This window comes from Salvelinus sp. IW2-2015, linkage group LG23 (assembly GCF_002910315.2).
Source record: "Salvelinus sp. IW2-2015 linkage group LG23, ASM291031v2, whole genome shotgun sequence".
NCBI lineage: Eukaryota > Metazoa > Chordata > Actinopteri > Salmoniformes > Salmonidae > Salvelinus > Salvelinus sp. IW2-2015.
Genome location: NC_036863.1, coordinates 36046509 through 36069891, shown reverse-complemented (window position 1 = coordinate 36069891; position 23383 = coordinate 36046509). Strand labels below are relative to the sequence as shown.

At 44.5% G+C, this 23383-nt stretch overlaps 1 protein-coding gene across 2 annotated transcripts in view; it reads left to right on the top strand.

Annotated features, from left to right (window-relative positions):
- LOC111950842 (fibroblast growth factor 11-like) overlaps positions 1-20403 on the top strand; it is a 50267-nt gene extending 29864 nt beyond the window's left edge. For both annotated transcript variants that reach the window (XM_023968750.1, XM_070434587.1), the window contains 4 exons: positions 5861-5974; positions 7976-8079; positions 19825-20023; positions 20169-20403. In XM_023968750.1, coding sequence (XP_023824518.1) covers positions 5861-5974; positions 7976-8079; positions 19825-20023; positions 20169-20365 — 614 coding nt within the window. In that variant the 3' untranslated portion in view covers positions 20366-20403. The remainder of the gene's footprint in view (positions 1-5860; positions 5975-7975; positions 8080-19824; positions 20024-20168) is intronic.
- Positions 20404-23383: the final 2980 nt, after the last annotated feature.

Here is a 23383-nt window from a genome sequence, read left to right as displayed (position 1 = left end):
ACTGCCTACTTATGTAAGTGACATGGACAAGGACATGTCAAACAACGCAGCCAGCCAGCCAGGCGAGAGTTACTGGCTACTATTAAATGACATTGACAAGGACATTGTCAAACACAGTGCACACACACGCACACACACCAGCACACACACATACACAGAAACAAAGACACGAACACAAAGACACAAACACACACATGCACACACGCGCACACACATACAAAAGGGTTCCAAAAGGAACCCTTTGTTGGTTCCACTGACTGGCATCCCTGGTTGATGATGGCACATGCTCTGTATCACCCTGGACTGGAATAGTGATGCAATAGTGATGGCTCAGCATATAGGTGCCAACAAGGGGAGTGGGTTAATTGGCTCACACTGTGGGTGACAGCAGCGAGAAGGAAACAAAAGGAAACAGCAAGAAAATCCCTCAGCCAATCATATTAATTAAAGGGTATTGATGCGTGAGATGAAATTAGACAGAGCCAGGGGTAAAAGGAGATTATTGTGGGTAGAGGGTAGAGGGTCTGTGTGTTACCCTGTCTGATGAATGAAATGAGCATGGATCTGTTACTGTGATGACAGTGTAACATGTTTGCTGTGGTACTGAGGTTGTCACCCCTACCCGTATGCTACCAGACCATTAACTAGGATGAAAAAGCATGTGTGTCACAGGTGGCCGGTGGCACCTTAATTGGGGAGGATGGGCTCATAGTAATGGAACAAATGATAATGGTATCGAACACATCAAACAGGTGTTTGATACCATTCCATTCACTCCATTCTAGCCATTATTATGAGCCGTTCTCCCCTCAGCAGCCTCCTCTGGCGTCTGTGTATGTGTGTATGAAAGAGAGAGAGAGAGAGAGAGAGAGAGAGAGAGAAGTCCATGTGTTCATGGTAATGTAATGCATGGCTGCGGTATCCTGTGACATGGAGTACAAGGAGTCAGTGTTATGATTCTGCACTATATAGTCCGCTGTCTGGTTGACATTCACATCAATGTCATTGTGCCCATTCAAATGTGTGTGTGCACGCATATGTCTTCGTGAGACAGCCATGGATGGAGTATTGAGGGGAGCTTGTAAAACGGCTAACTAGCTTGAGGGAACCATTTTGGTAAACATATACAGTAGGTAGACGGTCATTTGGAAAATAGCATGTGTGCCTGCACTGAGATCAACTAAGAACTATGAACTGAATAAGCGGAACAGTTAAACTGTGGGCATATTCGTTGACATGCTAGCCTCAGTCTGTCTGGGAAATGTCATTCTGCCTCCCCTCTCCCCTCTGTCCTTGCTTTCTCCCAGCCATCCCCTCTGGTCCTACTGCCTCCCAGTCACCCCCTCTCCCMTCTGGTCCTGCTRCCTCCCAGTCACCCCCTCTCCCCTCTGGTCCTACTGCCTTCCAGCCATCCCATCTCCCCTCTGGTCCTACTGCCTACTAGCCATCCCCTCTCCCCTCTGGTCCTACTGCCTCCCAGTCACCCCCTCTCCCCTCTGGTTCCTGCTTGCTCCAGCACCCCCTCTCCCCTCTGTCCTGCTGCCTCCCAGTCACCCCCTCTCCCCCTCTGGTCCTGCTGTCTCCCAGCCCATCCCCTCTCTCCTCTGGCTCCTACTGCCTCCCAGCCTCCCCTCTCCCCTCTGGTCCTACTGCCTCCGCAGCCATCCCCTCTCCCCTCTGCGTCCTGCTGCCTTCCCAGTACCCCCTCTCCCCCTCTGGTCCTACTGCCTCCCAGCCATCCCCTCTCCCCTTCTGGTCCTGCTGGCCTCCCAGCGCCAATCACTCTCTCCCCTCTGGTCCTGCTGCTGCCTCCCAGCCCCATCCCCTCTCCCCTCTCGTCCTACTGCCTTCCCAGCCATCCCCTCTCCCTCTGGTCCTGCTGCCTCCAGCAATTTCACCTCTCTCCCCTCTGTCCTACTGCCTCCCAGCCATCCCCTCTCCCCTCTCCCCTCTGGTCCTACTGCCTCCCAGCCATCCCCTCTCCCTCCTGGTCCTGCTGCCTCCCAGCAATCACCTCTCTCCCTCTGGTCCTGCTGCCTTCCAGCCATCCCCTCTCCCCTCTGGTTACTGCCTCCCAGCCATCCTCTCTCCCCTCTGGTCCTGCTGCCTCCAGCCATCCCCTCTCCCCTCTGGTCCTACTCCTCCAGCCATCCCCTCTCCCCCTCTGGTCCTGCTGCCTCCCAGCATCCCCTCTCCCCTCTGGTCCTGCTGCCTCCCAGTCACACCCTCTCGCCTCTAGTGACTCTCCAGGGTTGCTCTGCTCTGGGGAAGAGTGAGTTGTGACATAAATGGCCATCTGTAACAGGCTTGCCTGGGATTGAAAGCTCAGCGCGACACAGCCTCCCCAACAATCAATGTCTCTCTCTCTCTGCTGCCCAGTAAAAGCTCTGCTGGGAGCGCTTTCTCTCTCTCTCTTTTTCTAGCACTTAACATCGTGTCTCTCTCTTCAGAGAATTTTCGTTCTGTCTGTCTTTTTATTCCATTTACATGTTGATGGGGGGGGGGGGGGGAGGTCACACCGCAAGGCTTGTGTTGTTCTTAGATATGTTTTTTCCTTGACATGCTCAAATAACAAATATTGGTAACTTATTTGTAATCTGTTTGACTAGGAGACTTTGATCTTTGTATGTAAGTGTCTTTCCTCATGCTGAACAAATTTGTCCATAACATCCGTCAGGATAGATTTTCCTCCATCTTTGATATTTTGGAAAACCTTTGAAAACCGTTGAAAACCTTTTCTTATTAACAAATCAAAAATCACATTTTACACTTTAAATCCACTCCGCAGTAGCCTATCAACTCGAAACTGGTCATCACCATCCTGGACGTCCCTAAGATGAACCTCACTGAATGTGGTATTGATATCTAGAAAAACAAGGAAACTATATTAACAGTAATTCTTTGCAATATATAACACCAATGCTCAAAATCATCTGCAATCATCATCTCCTCATKAACCATATGGCAGATTCACTCCAGATTTGGTATTTAGACTTATTACATCAGTCTTTACTGGTTTTGAGACAAATATGGCCGCAATGTACCTATAGATGCATGTTAGCACATATGCTAATGATCAAAATGCTTAAAATATCTTCTTCTCATGAACCATGAGTCAGATTGGCTCCAGATTTGGTATATAAACTGAATGAATTATCCTCTAATGAATTTGAGAATGATTCGTTTCTGCATTCAAAGTCGGCCACTCTACACCACATCACACCAGGGCTATAAAAACTGAACCCATGGACACGAGGCCATGAAATTTGGTATGTAAACCTTATGTATTTGTCCTTAGAAGCTGTGTGAATATAAAGTCAGTTGGTGGCACTATGAATGTCATTGGCACCAGTGGCACCATAGAATGCTAGAGCAGTAACTATTGATTAAGTGATCTTTGTCTCATGCAAATGAAGGTTAGATTTACATTTTGCAGACGAACAATGAGAAATATCGTGATTAGTATATCTGCGTAGTCACATATTGTTGCCATATCACATATTGTTGCCATATAATGTGGTCTGAACATAGTGAAACATCTATATTTTATCCTGGAAAATGAGAAACCTGAAGTCCTGGGGCGTGCGCAGTCAGTGTATTACAGCTGTGAGCGTTTGTTGAAGTGTTTTGGAATGCGAATGTGGAGTGTTAATCAACTTATCTTGTGTTCTTTCTGTCATCCTGTGAACCCTGTTCATTGCTGCTCTCTCTCTCTCTCTCTTTCTTTCTTTCTTTCTTTCTTTCTTTCTTTCTTTCTTTCTTTCTTTCTTTCTTTCTTTCTTTCTTTCTGACCAAGAATTTAACAGAACTCTAGTCAGTGACAAATGAAACCCTCCTTTGGCCTTCTGCACCAACTGGCTTGACTTCCTTGTGGCAATATATTATGCTGTTCCTCATCCCAAAGCCACAGTCTCACTTGTTTCATGGTATAAAGAGGCCACTAGAGCTGCAATGCTTTTTCCATTGATCGATGTAGAGCGTTAGCAGAGCAACACAAGAGCCCTAATGGCACCTGGGAGATTCTCAGTGGCACTTCCTCATGGCTAGAGTTGGTAAAAGCCACAGTGGCTCATTGTTCACCTCTGGTACATATCTGGTGTGATGAGGACTGGTTAATAGCTCTTGTCTTCCATTTGTTCTAAGCTCAGTGTGGGAGTGAAGCATCAGATGTATTGGCCCAGACAGACAGCAAGCAGTGCTGTTTATTAGCCCTGTCTTGCATGAGCTGTCTGTTGAACAGCACATACAGCCAGCTTTCCCAATGAAATGACACTGCCATCTCTCTCTCTCTCTAAGATCCCTTGTTGTCTCCATGCTCTCCCACAGACATCCACAGGGACATGTAATGAACGGCTTCCCTGCTCTGATTGGGTGATGTACGGTGTTATTGGGTAGGATGAATCCCACATAACTCAAAGGATATGAGAAAGAGAGATAGAGAGAGAATGGGGCCATAAAGAGAGAGAGACAATGGGGAGCGGTAAAGAGAGAGAGAGAGAAAGCAAGGAAGGGAAGTAGAGAAAGAGGGAGAGATATTAGAGGGAGAGAGGGGGAAAGTGTGAGTGTTGTAGCTACATGGTTGTAAATATGAGCGTCTCTGTCACATTGTTACAGACCCTGACTCTGTTCCTATGGGAAATAACCCTTCAAATCATATACCCAGTAGTGCATAGTGCATAGTGAGTCACACCACACACACAACACAACACAACACACCACACACACACCACACACACCACACACCACACACACACACACACACACACACACACACACACCACACCACACACACAACACCACACACAACACACACACACACACACACACACACACACACACACACAGAGAGAGAGAGACCAATCTTGGGTTCTTCATCAGGATCTGTGTATCGATCGGGATCCTGCGCCGGTCTTGAATGTGAAGAAAAAAGGCGAGCAAATGGCTCTCAGGGAGGCTGAGAGAGGAGAGGGCAGAGGCATGGGAACTAACACCTGACCCTCAGTCCTCCAGAGGGTTTCTCCCAAACTGCTCTCTCATCCATGTTTCATCTCCCTCATTAAAACTGCATTGTGGATGAGAGGCGGCCCGCTAGCTTAGCCCGACCAGGCTGTTCTCTCTAACTGAGAGTGACTGAGCATTAAGCCATGGCACCACAGCACCTGCATCCTCCTGCTGGCAGACTGTCAACTAGGAGCACCACAGAGCAGGGATAAGGAAAGTGAGGAAGGTTGTAGGAGTGAACCGGACCAGACTCAGTGGCTGCATGTCTCCTAGCTGCAAGGATTCGTTATCTGTCGGTTTCTTAAATGAACACAAAGTAGACGGCAGGGACCCTGCACATGAAACGTTCAGTTAGTTTATTCCTCCTCATCACAACTACATGTGTGATACTGATGTATCTTTCATGGAGCAGAAGACAGGCTCTCTTTCATTTTGACTTAATCCTCCAATGACCCCAAACTTTTTGCTTAAAATACCAACGGCAATGATAATGGGCAGCGAGAGATAAGGTGCTGGCGAGTTCCAAGAGCTAGCCAGCAGTCACTGTTCATGACCTCAGTTTGTCTATTTTTGTCGTCAACTTTTATTCAACTATTATTCATCATTATTAGATGACGTTGCAAATATTCATTGCATTGACAACTAAACAATTTGTATACCCTTTTAAAAGACTCATTTGGCTCTGTGTGTTGTTAACTCTATGACAAGTATTTTCCTACCTTCCTAACTGACAATCTCCTATTCTTCTGTTCAACTCCAAGTTCCTCTCAACCCTTAATATCTATTACATGACTCTTCTATCTGTCCCTGTCCATGCGCCCTGTCTAATAAAGCTGTGTGCTGACTGTTTCCTCTGCAGAGCCCCAGTTGAAAGGCATCGTGACCAGGCTGTACAGTCAGCACGGATACTACCTGCAGATGCAGCCGGATGGCACCATGGATGGCACAAGGGACGAAGGCAGCTCTTCTGTAAGTGTGTGTTGTGTGTGTGTGTGTGTGTGTGTGTGTGTGTTTGTGTGTGTGTGTGTGTGTGTGTGTGTGTGTGTGTGTGTGTGTGTGTGTGTGTGTGTGTGTGTGTGTGTGTGTGTGTGTGTGTGTGTGTGTGTGTGTGTGTGTGTGTGGTGGTGTGTGTTTGGGCTATGGCTTGCAGTTCGGCTTAGTAGCCAGGTATTGTATACTTCTCTCAGTGTCTGGTCACTGGCACCAGTTGATTGCTCATTCAACAACCGCTGATCAGGGCTATTGGTCTGTGGCTGAGGTACTGAAGCCTATGCTTTTCCAGAATAGGTGGATACTAGATACTGGTATCGTGGTATACTGGAATAATTACACCTATACGCAGCACACAACCCAATCACCATTAACACCAACTCAGATCAGGCCATGGCAACAGTACACAAAACACAAAACCACACTAAGCACACAATTTGAAACACTGAAATATTCAGTGTTACACACAATGCATGATTAGTCTAAAATGACAAGGTGCAAAAAAACTCCCTCATCCATAAAATCCTTCATATAGTGAGGTCATGTGAAGAGAAGATAGAAGGAGAAGTAGAGAAATAGAGAGAGAGATGGAAGGGAGAGAATGGATCAGAAAGAGAGGGGGAGTGAGAGGGATGTGTGTGTGCGGTGTGTGATGACTGGGTCTGTCCTCAGCTCTCCTCCTCTGGCTCAGCTGTGTGAGGAGCAGAGCAGAGAGGAGCGTGTGGAACAGATTGACTGGTCTTTGATTGGGCTGGAGGTTGTCAGAGGGTTTGGTGCAGGGTGACTATGACACTACAGAGTGATGAAAAGGGAAGAGCGAAGACAGCAGCATGGTGAGGCAGAGAATGGGGAGGTCACATCGGAGACTTATAGACATGTCTGCTTTCTTGATATACCGTGACATCGTTGTACAAGAATATAGTTGTTATTCAGCATATAAATAAATAACCACTTGAGACATCCTCAAGGACCACTCGCTCTGCAGGTTCTTTGTTTCATTGAATTGTTGATTTACTTTTAATATGGATTGGATTTATGTATTGACTTTCAATATTAATCTTATTTGATTCCCAAAAGCGCCTTTAGAAACTGTCAACAGTGAAAATACACAAAATCAACAAGAGGATTTGACAAAGATCTTGTTCAAATATATTTAGAGATAGAGAAAGCCAGATGCCCCCTCACAAACAGCAAGGTCTGCAAATAAACAGACAACACAATCACATGTTGACAAAGACGCTGTGCTTCTTATTGCATCGGGTTTAGGTTTCAGAATGGGTGTGGATTTGATAAGGATATTTAGTTGGCACATTTAAAATCCATGGAAGCAATAATTGTTCCTTTATCTCTCTCATCTCTACTTTCTCTTTTCCACCCGATCTGTCTTCTACTCTCTCGACTCTGTTGTCCTGTTCTGATGGTTCCATTGGTCTATGTAGAATAGCTTAGTAACACCCCTGAAACCCGGCACGCCCCAGAGAGAGTGAGAAGAGACAAGAGAGATAGAGGATAGACTTGTCCTTTCTCTTCCTTCCTTCCTCCCGCCTCTGCCCCTTCCTGACGTCTATTTCTGTCATCTTTTTGTCACTCCATCCTCTCTGTTGTTCACACTCTCTTTCTCCCTTGTTTTCTCCCACTATCTCTCTCATATGCTCTCGTTCTATTCCTTTGTGTTTCACCAGTCCTCTTAGCTGTCTTCAGGGAGGTGCTGCAACCAGATTAGAGCAAGAGTATGGCAAACCTGAGGTGACGTGATGATAGCGCCTCACTCCAACAACACTCCATATCTCGCTCATGACACTGTGGCTTAGGCTCAGCGAGGTTGTGACCAGTAGGGTTATTCAGAGGTGAAACAACAGCCATGTTAATTCCTATAGAGGACATCCTAGGAAAATCTCTGATTGCTGCTCTCTGGATCGGTCTAATGTCAGTCTCATGTTCTAATGTTTCTCTCTCCTCCCTCCATCTTTCCGCCTCTCTGCAGCACAATTCAACTTGATTCCTGTGGGTCTGAGGATCGTGGCGATCCAGGGAGCGAAGACAGGGCTCTACCTGGGCATGAACAGCGAGGGGTACCTCTACACCTCTGTGAGTCCACATGCTCAACAATACATAAACCAGTAGCAACATTGGACAATATGTCTTTTACAGTAATGTTTCTGAGTAAACCTGGGGGAAATGGCTGTGTGGCAATAGGCCAGTGCCAGCAATAGAGATACTCAGTAAAGCTCTGGCTCTCTAAATGACAGTTATAATGACCATGCAACGGCTGGAACAGCCATATCAGGAGTGGACTGCTGTTGCGAAATCTCCTCAATTACGGTCTGTGTTGTTGCTGTCCATGGTGCTGAACTCTGTGCCAGGAGAATCTGGTTTCTGTCCATGATGCTGAACTCTGTGCCAGGAGAATCTGTTTGCTCTCCATGGTGCTGAAATGGACTTCAATCTGGAGTTGCACATCCTGTTCCATGGGCTTGGATTCAGCGGTGCAGTTGAGCCACTTAGAAATATACACCCCCTGTTCAACGATTTGGGGCCACTTAGAAATGTCCTTGTTTTTGAAAGAAAAGCTTCTTTTTTTTGTGCATTAAAATAACATCAAATTAATCAGAAATACAGTGTAGACATTGTTAATGTTGTAAATTACTATTGTAGCTGGAAACAGCAGATTTTTTTATTGAATATCTACATAGGCGTACAGAGGCCCATTATCAGTAACCATCACACCTGTGTTCAAATGGCACTTTGTGTTAGCTAATCCAAGTTGATCATTTTAAAAGGCTAATTGATCATTAGAAAACCCTTTTGCAATTATGTTAGCACAGCTGAAAAACTGTATGAGTTTTCAGAAGAAAGTTATTTGTTTCTGGCCATTTTGAGCACTGTAATCAAACCCAGAAATGCTAGATGCTCAGATACTCAATAGTCTAAAGAAGGCGTTATTGCTTCTTGTAAGCAGACACAAGTTTTCAAGCTGTTGCTAAACATGATTGTAAAAGGTTGTTCTAATGATCAATTAAGCCTTTTAAAATGAAACCTGGTTACTACACACACTTCATTGGAAACAGGAGTGAGGTTGCTTGATATGGGCATCTGTTCGCACTATGTGATATTCCATTAAGATCAGCTTTTCAGCGTCAATAGTAATTAGCGAAATAACATTGTTACACTGTAATTTCTGATCAAATTTCATGTTATGTTAATGATCAGAGAAATGTGCTTTTTCTTTCAAAAAAAGTACATTTTAGTGACCCCAAAACTTTTGATGGTAGATCTAGTATATTCATTTGTCCATGTAGCCTGCAGTATACATTGTGCGATTTGAATCTGCAATTGTAATTTTATGGGGCGTTGAGGTAAGTATGAGGCTATAGATACAGCGTCTGGTACTGAGGATGTACTGTTTCAGCGTTAAGTCTCTTTACAACTTAGTAATAGGGTGTAACTCTGTGTGTGATTAAGGATGAAAGGTACTGTGCCCCGAGATCCTTAGATTGCCACAGCAAACATAAAACAGCAGAATAATAACAGGGATTAGCACCTGAATTAGTGTGACCAATTACTAACTGGTGTCTGTGCTACTGTAAAGGACATTTAGAGCAATAGCACTTACAGAGTAGGGAAACATTCATCAATCTCACATGTGGGTGTGTGTGTGTGTGTGTGTGTGTGTGTGTGTGTGTGTGTGTGTGTGTGTGTGTGTGTGTGTGTGTGTGTCACAGAATCCTTTTTTTAAAACACAGGGCGTAACCGTGCGATACTTCATACATAAAGTCTGTCAGCGTACAGTGCATGTAGGGCAGACACATTCAAGTTGGGAGAGTCACGGAGAACAATCATTTGTTTGTCATTGGAGCGTTGGTGTAAGGTTGTAACAGCCACACCTCTGTCAGTGTGAGAGAGAGAGAATATCCCTGAGCTGAAGATGAACATTCTGCAATGAGAAGGCGTTTGTCTGTGTGTACAGAGGCAATAGGAGTATCGGGTTCAAAGGAAACACAGTCAAAACCCCTCGGTAACTCACATAGGCCTTCTATGTGGCTTCAAGCAGACAGACAGAGTGTCTTCCCTTAGAATAGAATAATGCTGAGAATGTGTAACCTTGTGTGTTTGGTGTGTGTTACAGTCACACACCGGTAAGCTGTTGTTTGTGAGTGCGGATGCATGTTTGAAACATTGATGTATTCTGTTTTGTGACTGTGTGGGTGAGAGGCTGAGGTGAGTGACAACAAGAGACACAGAGGACACTGCCATTGGGGAAAACCTCTGCAGGGCTCTCTCTCTCTCTAACTCTCTCACACTCTCTCACTCTCTCTCACTCTCTCTCACTCTCTCTCTCACTCACTCACTTTGATTCTTTGTCCTCCTCTTTTCAATTAGGATGTGCATTGCAGTAAAAGCGTGATCAGCCAGCTTTTGTCAGGCTAGTGAAGCACATTGCCCAGGAGGGCAGTCTGGAGCTAATGACAAGGGGGAACTCCATGTCACAGCTCTGTTGTCTCAGCCATGAGCCTCAGCTTCCCTATACCTGTAGGAGACTCCAGGAAAATGGCTTATTTTTTTGTAAAAAATAGTACTCAGCTCTGTCCTGACCCATTTTATCATCTGTGTTCTCTGGAAAACCCTCCTGGGCCATGAGAGGGGGGAGATGTGCGAGAGAAGGGGGCCGATTGTGTGTGTGTGTGTGTGTGTGTGTGTGTGTGTGTGTGTGTGTGTGTGTGGTGTGTGGTGTGTGGTGTGTGTGTGGTGTGTGTGTGTGTGTGTGTGCGTGCGTGCGTGCGTGCGTGCGTGCGTGCGTGCGAGAAAGACAGAGAGAGAGATGGTGGGTGGGAAGAGGCACAATAGAGAGACTAGATTTCACAGATGCAGTTCCAATGCATGCCAATCAGGCCTATGAAATGAACCGCGATGATTGCGTATTTAATGGGTGTGTTGATGTACGTATGCATACCTTAAATTGTAATGTCTATGATGTAATATATGTTCAGCGCATTTGTGTAGTGGTTGATGTGTGTGTGTGTGGGCAGAATTTACACATGCGGCTGTGTATATTTGAGTGGATAATTGTGTTTGTGTCTGTGCTTGTATGAGTAATTTCTATTGTCTGCGTTTAATTGCTTGTGAGGTTATACATGTAAATCACTGTAATATCTATGTGGTGCTGTATCCGTGTGTGTGTTTTTTTTCGAGAGAGAGAGAGAGAGAGAGAGAGAGAGAGAGAGAGAGAGAGAGAGACCTGATGAATGCCTGTGTAGTCCATTCTTCACCTGTGAGGGCTGCATTGAGATGCAGGACAACACAGCCAGCCAGGTAGCATCATCTCCATCACAATGGGGGAGAAATAACAGGAGAGAGAAGAGAAGAGTAATCGGGCAAAACGGCAGGGATAGAGAAAGAAGGGATGAGGTAGAGAGAAATGGAATGGAATGATACAGAGGGAGACATGTTGCCAGCCAGGCAATTAAGTGCACTTAGCTAGAAGTAATACTGTCTGCAGGCAGGGTTCCTTCTTTCTATTCATTTATCATTAGTCCAGCACCAAGGCTCTCTGCTAAGATGGTACAAATAAGTAAGAGATGTAGACTTGGTTGCCGCACCAGTGACATCTGTTGTTGTAGTCTTTCTAGCCACACAGCATCAGATAGCGTGTACATATCTGTATGTGTATTGGGTGTGAGAGTGTTGTGAACAAAGAGCTTTGTTTTGACAGATGTATCACTGCTGTGTAATTTACCCCGAGCCTATGAGAAAGACCACTGCTGATCTAATGACACACAGAGACATCACAAGTACACTATCTCCCTCCGTTCTCTCTCTCCTATGAAGGGGATATTGAAAGGGGGATGACAAATGGAGGTATGAAGGGATGAGAGGTGGATGCGTGGTCACCTCTGTCACTCCCCTGCATGTGAATCACATCAACAGAGACTGTCAATCAACCCAGAGATGAGTGTACAGTAGGCAGTAGACTCCACTTACACATCCCCTAGCCCCAACTCACTCTGCTCCTAGCTATCACTCATACAATATAACATCATACCAAGCCGTGGCATCATAAACCATTAGAAAAGGGCCATGTAGTTATGGTGACAGAGGGCCATCTGCATGCCTCACATGCTGACTACACCGCCACGCGCTCGCGTTCGCCGTCGCGCTCATTTTGATTTTGTCCATCCACACCAGACACAATCTGGGCACGCAGGTTAAAATACCAAAACCAACTGTGAATCAACTACACACATGAAACATTCGTGGATATTTAGCTAGCTTGTCCTGGGAGATGAACATTTGGTTGTTATTTTAGCTGGCATGCGTATAGAGTAGAATTTTGACCCGGAGTCATACAAAATCGCGTGTTTCTCTACTCCGACGATTAATCCACAGATAAAAAGGGAAGCCTAGTGTGTTTTTAGTTCATCTTTAATTAATCTCTCCTCTTTTGTCTTTCAAGCTTCCACATAGGTCTGTAACTTCCTGATATCCAGTCAGGAGGGGACTTGCAGCAAGTGGCGCGTCTCAAATAGAAACAAGCTCTATTTTAGCACTTGGGTACGCAGATGCTCGTTCACAACCTCCAGCCCAATCAAAGACTAGCGCTTGAGCGGTGTGGGTGAAATTATTGAATAACCTGTATATTGCAATGCTTGTGCACACAACATGGCCAGTGAGGTCAGCCTCACCCTCTGTTAACCCCTCTCTTTAAGTGCATCTACAGTGCCGTGAAAAAGTATTTGCCACCTTTCTGATTTTTTATATTTTTGCAAATTTTTTATACTGAATGTTATCAGATCTTCAACCAAAACCTAATATTAGATAAAGGGAACCTGAGTTTATAAATAACCCCAAAAATTGATACTTCTTTTTTTTTATTGAATTAACAAAGTTATGCAACACCCAATTCCCCTGTGTGAAAAAGTAATTGCCCCTTACACTCAATAACTGCTTGTGCCACTTTTAGCTGCATTGGCTGCAACCAAACACTTCCTGTAGTTGATCAGTCTCTCACGTCGCTGTGGAGGAATTTTGAGCGACTCTTGCATGCAGAACTGCTGTAACTCAGCAACATTTGTGGGTTTTCAACCATGAACTGCTGGTTTCAAGTCCTGCCACAACATCTCAATTGGGATTAGCCCATTCCAAAATGTTAAATGTGTTGCTTTTTAACTATTTTCATGTATACTTGATTGTGTTTTGGATCATTGTCTTGCTGCATGACCCGGCTGTGCTTCAGCTTCAGCCTCAGCTCACAGACGGCTGGCCTGACATTCTCCTGTAGAATTCTCTGATACAGAGCAGAATTCATGGTTCCTTCTATTAAGGCAAGTTGTCCAGGTCCTGAGGCAGCAAAGCATCCCCAAACCATCACACTACCACCACCATGTTTGACMATTGGTATGAGGTTCCTAATGTGTATGAGGTTCCTAACTTTTTTTAATGAAATAAATGAAATAAGTATGTAATTGTTGTGTTATTTGTTCACTTTGGTTGAAGATCTGTTTTGGTTGAAGATCTGATAACAAAAAGTTTCAAAAATATGCAAAAGTAGAGAAACTTTGAAAGGCGACCAATACTTTTTCACAGCACTGTATGCCTTCTTAACCCTTGTGTTGTCCTTAAGGTTCAAAAAATGACCCAACACTATGTATAACAGCAGAGAAAAACCCCTAAATGATATTTTTTCAACTTGAAATTTGATGACTTTTCCTAGAGTGACCCAACGTTAAAAAAAGTGAAACATCGCCTTTGTTCATATTTCCATGAAAGCTGTACACCACCAGGGTACAAAGATTGTCTTAGGGTCATTTTTGACCCGGCAGTTATAAAATCATTTACACACCACAAAAACAACAAAGACACACACACACACACACACACACAATGAGAAATTGAGATTATGTGTGCTACTGTTTGAACTCAGCCAGCAGCTCCTGAAGAGGAAGATCACAATGGTTGACACAGTTAGAAAGAACAAGCCTGAGCTCCCCCCTGCACTCCTCACAACAAGGTCTCTCTTCTCATCAAAGTTTGCCTTCACCCCCACCACCACTCTATTTTCTTACCTCCCAAAGAGGAACAAGAATGTGGTCCTCCTGAGCACACTGCACAAAACGGCTGAGATCAGTGATCATGAGGATAGGAAGCCAGCCATCATCCTGGACTACAACCACAACAAAGGATGCGTGGACAACCTGGACAAGGTGATTGGAACTTACAGCTGCAGGAGGATGACTGCCCGCTGGCCCCTGGTCATCTTCCATAACATCATTGATGCGTCCTCATACAATGCTTTCGTGATATGGAACAAGATCAACCCTACCTGGATGCCTGATAATCGAAACAAGAGGAGGGTGTTCCTGGAGCAGCTGGGAAAGGCACTTGTAACCCCACGCATTCAAAGAAGGGAGTGCCTCCCCCGCACAGCAGCCTCTGCAGCGCTTGTGAAAGCTGTTCAGGGGACTGAATATTGTCCTGATCCACCTGAGGCTGCAGCTGGGGCAGGCAAGAGGAGGATATTCCAATTCTGGCCCCCAAAGAAGGACTGTAAAACAAATACTATGTGCTGCACATGTGAAAAATACATCTGCAAAGTCCATGCAGACACACTTGCATACTGTCCTACATGTGCTAATTAGAGATGATTGATTTATGTTCTTCACATTTTTGTTTTCTATCTATTATCTTATTTTATTCGTGTTTATTGTTGTTGTTTATACACCTTGTGGGTGGGGGCAATGGTTAAAAAATGGGAGAAGGCTAGTATTTTGCAGTTGAATTCCTCATTGTACAGTATATAAGAATATATCACTATGTTGCCAAAAAAGTTCAAGACTGTTATTGTTCAATAAAATGCATTCAAATCTTTCTGCTACTTTCTTAGGCTATATGTGCTATCTCTTGCTAAAAAACTATGTTGACACCTATGCAATACCTTCAGCAATAATAATAATAATAATAATAAACCTCTACTTTAGTATAGAAAACAATTATGACAGGTGTGTTTTAATAAAAGGGAGTGGTGTCCACTGATTAAATGCAGTCTTTCTGCATTGTGAAGCGGGAAAACCCAGATATTCACAAAGTTTGTGATGAATGACAGGTTGTTTCTTCATGCAAAATAGATTTTTGCATGGGGTTTAAAATTATTCAATTAAGCGGCTTTATTTGAAGGGTTTAGTGAAGGCAGGTCATTTTTGACCCTTAGGACAAGGGGAGTATACAGAATGTTAAGACTACACAGGGGTTAACTTATGTAATAGGCCATGTCACAGAACATCTGCACCTGGTTCTAAAAACATCAACAACATGTGCTAGTGTCCCCCACGTCTGCACACTCCAAAACACACACACACACACACACACACACACACACACACACACACACACACACACACACACACACACACACACACACACACACACACACACACACACACACACACACACACACAACACACACACACACACACACACACACACACACACAACACACACAACACACACCACTACACACACATACAACACACACACCACAACACACACGATACACACACACATCCACACACACACACACACTCCATCACACACACACACACACACACACAGAGGAAAGACCCAATAGGAGATTCAGTGAAAGTTTTGAGGGGGGTTGTTGCTACAGCGTTAATGCAGCACCATGAAAATATGGCGGGATTACTGTAGCTAGGCAGATTTCACAGCATCTCCTAGAATACCCGGGACTGCGGGGATGGTCAACAGACCCAGGCAGGGCTGCCTAATGTGTCACTACCACCCCTGCTGGCAATACAGAGCACTGCACCAAGGAAACAGGACCTCAGTCTTACTATGAGCCCAACACATATTGTATTTTACTCTCCCGTCATATTTACTAAGCATTTGCACTGGTGCAAGAGGTGATTTACTTATCAGAGAAGAACAGACAAAGTAGAGGTGGCAGGACGTGCTAAAGATGACATTTTGTTATGCGAAAGGAGGTTGTTTGAAAGGGAGAAAGTGGCATAGAACTCCCCCACTATGGGAGACTCTCAATTGCATACTCCTCACATTTTCTCCCCTCTCTTCCCACCTCCTTCTCAAAACCCATGGGAGGAGAATGTCAGAGAGGTGGGACCTCTGGCTTTCTCAACCAATGGTTTTGAGAAGGAGGCTAGGAGAGTAGTATGCCATTGAGATTCTCCCTATGAATCTGCATGAATAGCCCTAAATGTATGAATGRCTAATGGGTGAGGAAGAGGCACCAGTTACAATGTAAACACCTTGTGTGCTAGCCTCTGGCCTGAGTCCTTGGCCTAACTACTGTTTCAGGAGAGCAACGTAGCGTGATGTATGGTGGCGTTAGGAGTTCAGCCTCCTGGAGCAGGTAGAATAGGTGTAATCAGGCACTGAGGGAGGAGGAGGAGGAAGAGGAGGAGGAGAAAGAAGAGGGGTGAGGAGAAGGTCGGGACACTGCTCTGCATGATAAAGAGGTTCTTCCCATCCTCAGGATTCTCTGCACGGACGCTGGATATTACCTATTTCGCCAGCTTTCATTAAAATTCATTCTGGCTGGAGATGCAGGGAAAGGAGGCTGCCCGAGTCAGTCAGTAAGTCACAAGTGAAGGATGAGATTTTTATTTTATTTAATATTCCCCCCCCCCACCCCCTTCTACACTTAAAAATGGTGACCCTCCCTGTCACGTTCAACACACACTCAGCAATTATTTACTCCACTGGTGGTTCTATAGGTACTCAGTGGAAGTTCAAAGGTCACATTGKGGGGGGGGGGGGGGGTCTTCCATTCTACAGAGATAGATAGTAGATTACCTGGGTCCTTGAGGCTGACTCATGGATTAAAGGCATGGTAATTACAGAAACTAGATTGTATGAGATTCGTCAAAGCAGTCATGGTAGCTGAGTTGGAGGTTATAAGGATGATTAGTTCAGGGGTTTAGCGGTAGGTTATGATGAGGGTCCTTCCTCTGTGCTGACGTCTTTCCAGGAAACCTCAGGAGACGTCCTGCTAACATATGCTGTTAGATCGACGTCATAATGAAGATGTGGGTTAGAATTAGGCTCATTCCACAGGATTTATCAAAGATTATCGTCATGGTAGTGTTTACAAGTACAATACATGGGATATCGTCAGGGTCATTTCAGAAGTCGACTGGTGGGTTTTCGTGAGGGTATAATTTCAGAGAGGAAATTGTGTTATCATGAGGGTCAATTTCAGAATTGAAGGTTATCTAGGTCTTAGTAATGGGTTATCCTGACTGGTGATGATTCAGAGGTTGATTGTGGGTTATGGTGACACAGAGGTCAGTGGTAGGGTCCTAGGTTATGGTGATTGGAGACTAATTGTCCTTGGTGCCCTCCTTCCAACTGCAGGTCCTGAGGGAGAACCAGGGGAGAACCAGGGGAGCAGGCCTCAGACTCAGACCCTCTCTCTCCCAATGACATGCCACTGGCATTAAACAAAGCCTGTGTGTCCATGTATGCTGATGATTCAATGATATACTTGTCAGCAACCACTGCTAATGAAGTCACTGAAACCCTTAACAAAGAGTTGCAGTCAGTTTTGGAATGGGTGGCCAGTAAATTGGACCTGAATTTGGTCATGAATGGTGTGGCTGTTGAACAAGTTGAGGAAACTAAATTACTTGGTGTTACTTTAGATTGTAAACTGTCATGGTGAAAACATAATAGATTAAATGGTTGTAAAGATGGGGAGAGGTTTGTCCGTAATAAAGAGATGTTCTGCTTTTTTGAAACCACACTCCGTAAAGCAAGTCCTGCAGGCTCTAGTTTTGTCTTATCTTGAAAATTCTAAATTGTTTGCAAAGTCAACTTACACACAGCTCTGACACACACACTAGCCCCACCAAACATGCCACCAGAGGTCTTTTCATAGTCCCCCAAATCTAGAACAGATTTAAGAAAGCATACAGTACTATATAAAGCCATTATTGCATGGAACTCCCATCCATCTCATATTGCTGAAATTAACAGCAGACCTGGTTTCAATAAACAGATAAAGCAACACCTCACGGCACAACGCCTCTCCCCTATTTGACCTAGATAGTTTGTGTGTATGTATTGATATTATGGCTACGTGTGCCGTTTTTAAATGTACGTAGTTCTGTCCTTGAGCTGTTCTTGTCTATTAATGTTCTGTATTATGTCATGTTTCATGTTTTGTGTGGACCCCAGGAAGAGTAGCTATGGCTTTCGCAACAGCTAATGGGGATCCTAATAAAATACCAAATACCCTTTCTCTCCCTCTCCACCCTGATTAATAATGAATGAAGCAGATCATTTATCAAGCTCCTTAAGATACCAAACCTGACAGAAGACGTATAAATAACTCTGTGATCTGGGGGGGCTGGGGGTGGAAAGTACCTACAGATGAGGGTGGCCTAGGTGGTCCGGAGGTACAATAGAGAAAACGGGTTCGAGGGGAACTGAGGAAGGATATGAGGGCGTGGCGGAGCAGGGCGAGGTGGAGATATGGTACCGCGTGATTGACTTTCCCAGACACGCCCAGCACCTTGAAAGTGAGAGGTGATGATCTGGGAGCGTGTGACCATGGAGCTCCTTCATCCCTGACGAGTCCACTACTGACTCCTTAATGCCCCTTCTTATTGCCGACTCGTCCTCCCCCAGTCTCCCCCAGTCTCCCTGAGCCCCAGAGAAAGTCTTCAGTCAGCTGTTTCTGCCCTTCTGCTCGCACTATATAAATCGTGCAGATTAGGTTTGCTCTCTGACAAGGGAAGGAGGCTGACGGTGACTAAGAGAGATGTATACCTGTCGCTAGTGGTTACAATCACCAGGCAACATTCTGCAGGGTTTAGTGGTCCTTATGTTAGTGCTGGACATAGAGGGGTTAAACACTGGTGTAGGGACTGTGGAGATGTTCTAACAGCCAATAACTGTCGAGTTTCCATTTACCCCAGTGTTTTACCCAAAAGGCTCAGACTTTTCTGTTTCCATCTACGTGGGCCGGCAGCCATGTTTTACTGGGCCATGGCTTCGGTGGAACTGCTCTAACTTGGGGACACCTTCTCACAAAGCAACAGTCTTGAATGACGTAGAGGTTGTTGATTCTGCTCGCCCCAAGTTTCGGGTCACCCCAAGGAAACACAATAACACTAGAGCCCATATTACCATAAGACACCGGTAACACACAGGTGTGGGGTAAGTCTTAGGTGGAGGTGCACCATAAATGTTGGATAAGCTTTAACTTTGAAGGGGATGGGTTCTGCTATGTGTGTTCACTTTCAGCCAGTATTACAGTGTGTTAGTGCTCTGTACTGAATTTTGAATTTGAAGGTTGAAAGGGACTTCCATTGAACCATTTGTTCTGCCTCCGTACTTTCATGTGTTTTCAAAATAACTGTGAATGTATTGTTGTGTGTGTATTTATTCATTTGCATACTATGTGCGTGTATTTGTAGGTATGTGTCAATCTTTTGTTTATGGGAGAGTCTCCCAGCGGTTTCTCCCTTCCACTGTACCTTTAGAGGGCTTTGTTAAGTTTATACCACTGATGCTATAACGTAATCCCTCTCTATGAGTGTAATAATTCCACACTCTTCTCCCCAAAGACCAGGATGTTCTCGCTTTTTCAAAGAAACATGAATACACATAGAATCCAAGCATTCCCTTCCATTCCCCTTAGTCACAACTCTCTTAATGAATCTGTTTTTCACTGAGCGTGTGTGTGCGCCTACGGTCTTTGTGAGCACATACTCTGCATGCATTGGAATGTCTGTTTGTGTTTCTGGGTTAATGGGTACAGTCGATCCTCTCATGATGTTTGTTGTGTTTGTTCCCCTTTAGGAACACTTCACTCCAGAGTGTAAGTTCAAGGAGAGTGTGTTTGAGAACTACTACGTGACCTACTCCTCCATGCTCTACAGACAGAGCCAGTCGGGTCGCTCCTGGTATATCGGTATCAACCGCGACGGACAGGTTATGAAGGGCAACCGGGTGAAGAAGACCAAGGGAGCCGCACACTTCCTGCCTAAAGTCATTGAAGGTTGGTCACGTGCCCTCCTGTCCAAGCTATGATGAATGTTTGAGAGGAACAAATAAGACACGGATATATCAGAAACATATTAAGTTATCATAGATGTCATAGATGTGCACTGGACACTCAACTGTTTCTCTCTTCTGCTCCACAGTTGCCATGTACAAGGAGCCATCGCTACACGAACTAGTCAATGAACAGAAAGAAAAAGAGAAGGAAAAAGAGAAGGAAAGAGATAAAGACAGCCCTGCTCGGAAGACAGTGAAGACGTCAGAAGAACGTCATGAAATAACATTCTCCATCAAGAACTGCAGGAAAGAGAAAAAAGCTCCCAAGGCTGACGCCTCGTAGCACAGGGGACCTAGGGGAGGGGAGGGGGAGCAGTGACACTGAGAACTCAATGGGGACTCAATCACCCATCATGTGTTGGGCTTGCTGGAGGAATGACCCTCATGGGCCCCCTTTACCAGAAGTACACTGGGCTGCACCATGCTGAAGTGTCAGGGGTCAACACCTCATCAGCAGCTCACCAGGTCTGGTTCTGGGAGGGTTTCCTCTCACCTATCACCAGAGAGAGAGAGCTGGACCAGGGCCCGAGTCAGCATCACCACCCTTCCTCCCTGTCAATCACATCTACCCCTCCTCTAGTACACTCACTACCAAAAGCACAGCCTGTGTCATACCTCTTTAATTGATCTACTGCCCTCCATCACCTGTCTCAATTTTCAGAAATAACCTACCCTCGCCCACACACAGTCATTTCTAATCAGTGTATTTTGATGTATGTGCGTGCGATTGTGTGTGTGGATGTTGGAGAAAAAGTGTGTAACACTAATCACTTTGTCATCATAATCGCTATGCGTGGGTCCACTCTTCTAAGTAATGGAAATCACCATGGTGACAGTGTCGCTATGCCTGGCCTCCACCATCTGCCCACCTGCAAATCACACACCCCACAGCTGGACTTGGGCCATCAAAATGATGTTTTATTGGACAACATCAGGGGGATCTAGATCTATTTATATTTGATAGTAGGCCTGTCTGTTGAACTGCAGTCAGCCAATCAATTTCAAAAATGCCAAATATTCTGCTGAAAGAGAAAAGTCAAGCCAGCTCTTTTGGGATCAGAGATATCTACAGGCTACAGGATAACTTTTTCAGTGACCAGCCTTTTCTAGCTCACTCTTTCAAAGTCCATTTCTCCTTTGATCAATCACAATGAGGAAATAAATGGAGGGAACTGAAGAAGTTTATCATATTAAATCATGAGGATGATGTAAAGGATGATAATGAGGATGATGATGATGATAAGGATAAGGATAATTACAATGGTTACAGTGATTATGGTGATATTGATGATTCAACTGCCGCATAGCCTTGCAATAATCTCACAGGCAAAATAACGAGACAGAAATGTCAGGGTATTCAATTATCTGAAGTTGATAGCCATTTGCCCTTCTGGAGCCATGAAAGCACCATGTCCAAATTACTCTTAGAACCCTGACTGGGACATGACTGCCATGTGTGGACCCACATAACAGTAGCTTGACAGAGATGATTTCAGATTGGGCTCAGCAGGCTGATTCTGAGCATGTGAGAGAGTGATGGAGCTAAAAGCCCTCTGGGCCCAATGTTATTCTGATGCAACTCTTTGAAGGTTATTTCCTGGGGATTTTATGGAATACAGCCATAATTGCTTAGGTTATTCGCTTAAATGTATGTAAAAAAAAAAATGTAACATGTCTCTGCAATATTTGTACAGGTTTGAGTCTCTGTCAGAGCTGGGCTGTGTTAAAAAAGAAAGTACGGCATTTTATACAAGTGAGGGAGATAGTGACAGTGGTTATGAATGTGCATGCTTAGAATACTCCCAATTGCTAGCCTGCTCATAATTCACTAAACTATTTCAGATAAATGGTAAGGATTGGACCTGTTAAATCTGATTAAATTATCTGTCACCTGAAAGGTAGTGCTAGTGACCGCTGAGTGTATCCTTTGCTTGGCAACAGTTGTCGACATGAAGCAGAGTTTAAAGCTGACATCAAAGTCTGAGGAGGCTCTTAGCTGGAGCACAATAGATATATGAGACTTTCTGGATTAGTTTTTATAAGACACAGCTGGAGCACCTACTTGCTATTCTAAAGACATCTCACTGCTTATCCCCTCACCGGAGTTATCAAATCACCACAGAGGAATCTACTCGCAAATATGGATTTCTTTGTGTGCGTGGCTGTTTGTGATTGTGTTCTTCTCCCAGTGTATGGATGTTTGTGGGAATATGTGAGTTTATTTTGGGAGTGCATAGTGTGTGTATCCATGTTCGTGCAAGTGTCTGTTTCTGTGTGTGTATCTGTGTGTTGAGTGGGAGGGAACTTTTACAATGTCCTTCATACTGGACATGGGGCACTGTGAGGGGTGTCTTAGTGATGTCCTTCTCTGTGGAGATGATGTTTAGGTGACAAATGGCCACCTTTCAAACACAGCACTGCCACTGCATTGTTATTGGCCTGAGAGTGCTGAAGAAAGCAATGGGCAATAACATCTGAAACAAATCATGGACATAACAGTACAACATACACAGGGACATCCTGGTGTACAGAAGGCTGATTTTCTAAGCATGGGGATATATACAGTAAAATGCCCAAAGGCATTGCTGCGTAGCTTGTTCCTGCCATGGCGGCTGTGCTGTCAGAGTGAGATAGCAGGGGTGTTCTGTGTGACCAGCTCCTGTCCTGTCTAGTGGGTCACTGAGAAGGGATGGCAACACAAGTGAGCTTATACCATTGTCCCTTAGAGAGCTCGTCTGTAAGAAACAGGCAATAGCAGTGAACTGCCTGTAAATATGTTCCACAACATTACAGAAGATGAGGGAAAACACAGAGAGGGAAAATACATAACAAATGAAAATCAAATCTAATTTTATTGGTCACATACAGTACACGTGTTTAGCAGATGTTATTGCGGGTGTAGCGAAATGCTTGTGCTTCTAGTTCCGACAGTGCAGCAATATCTAATAAATAATATCTAACAATTTCACAACATATACCCAATACACACAAATCTAAAGTCAAGGAATGGAATTAAGAATATATAAATATATGGATGAGCGATATCAGAGCGGCATAGACTAAGATACAGTTAAACAGTATAGAATGCAGTATATACATATGAGATGAGTAATGCAAGATATGTAAACATTATTAAAGTGACATTATAAGAATGTTACTTGTTCCCAAAATGTACAGAATGTGAGCATGTTATTGAGGATAAGAGTATGTCTGAGATGGTCTAGAATGTTCTAAGAGGGTCAGAGTGTGTAGGCAGTCGTTGAGATACAGTCATGTTCTGAAATGTCAAGCCTGCTTTTTG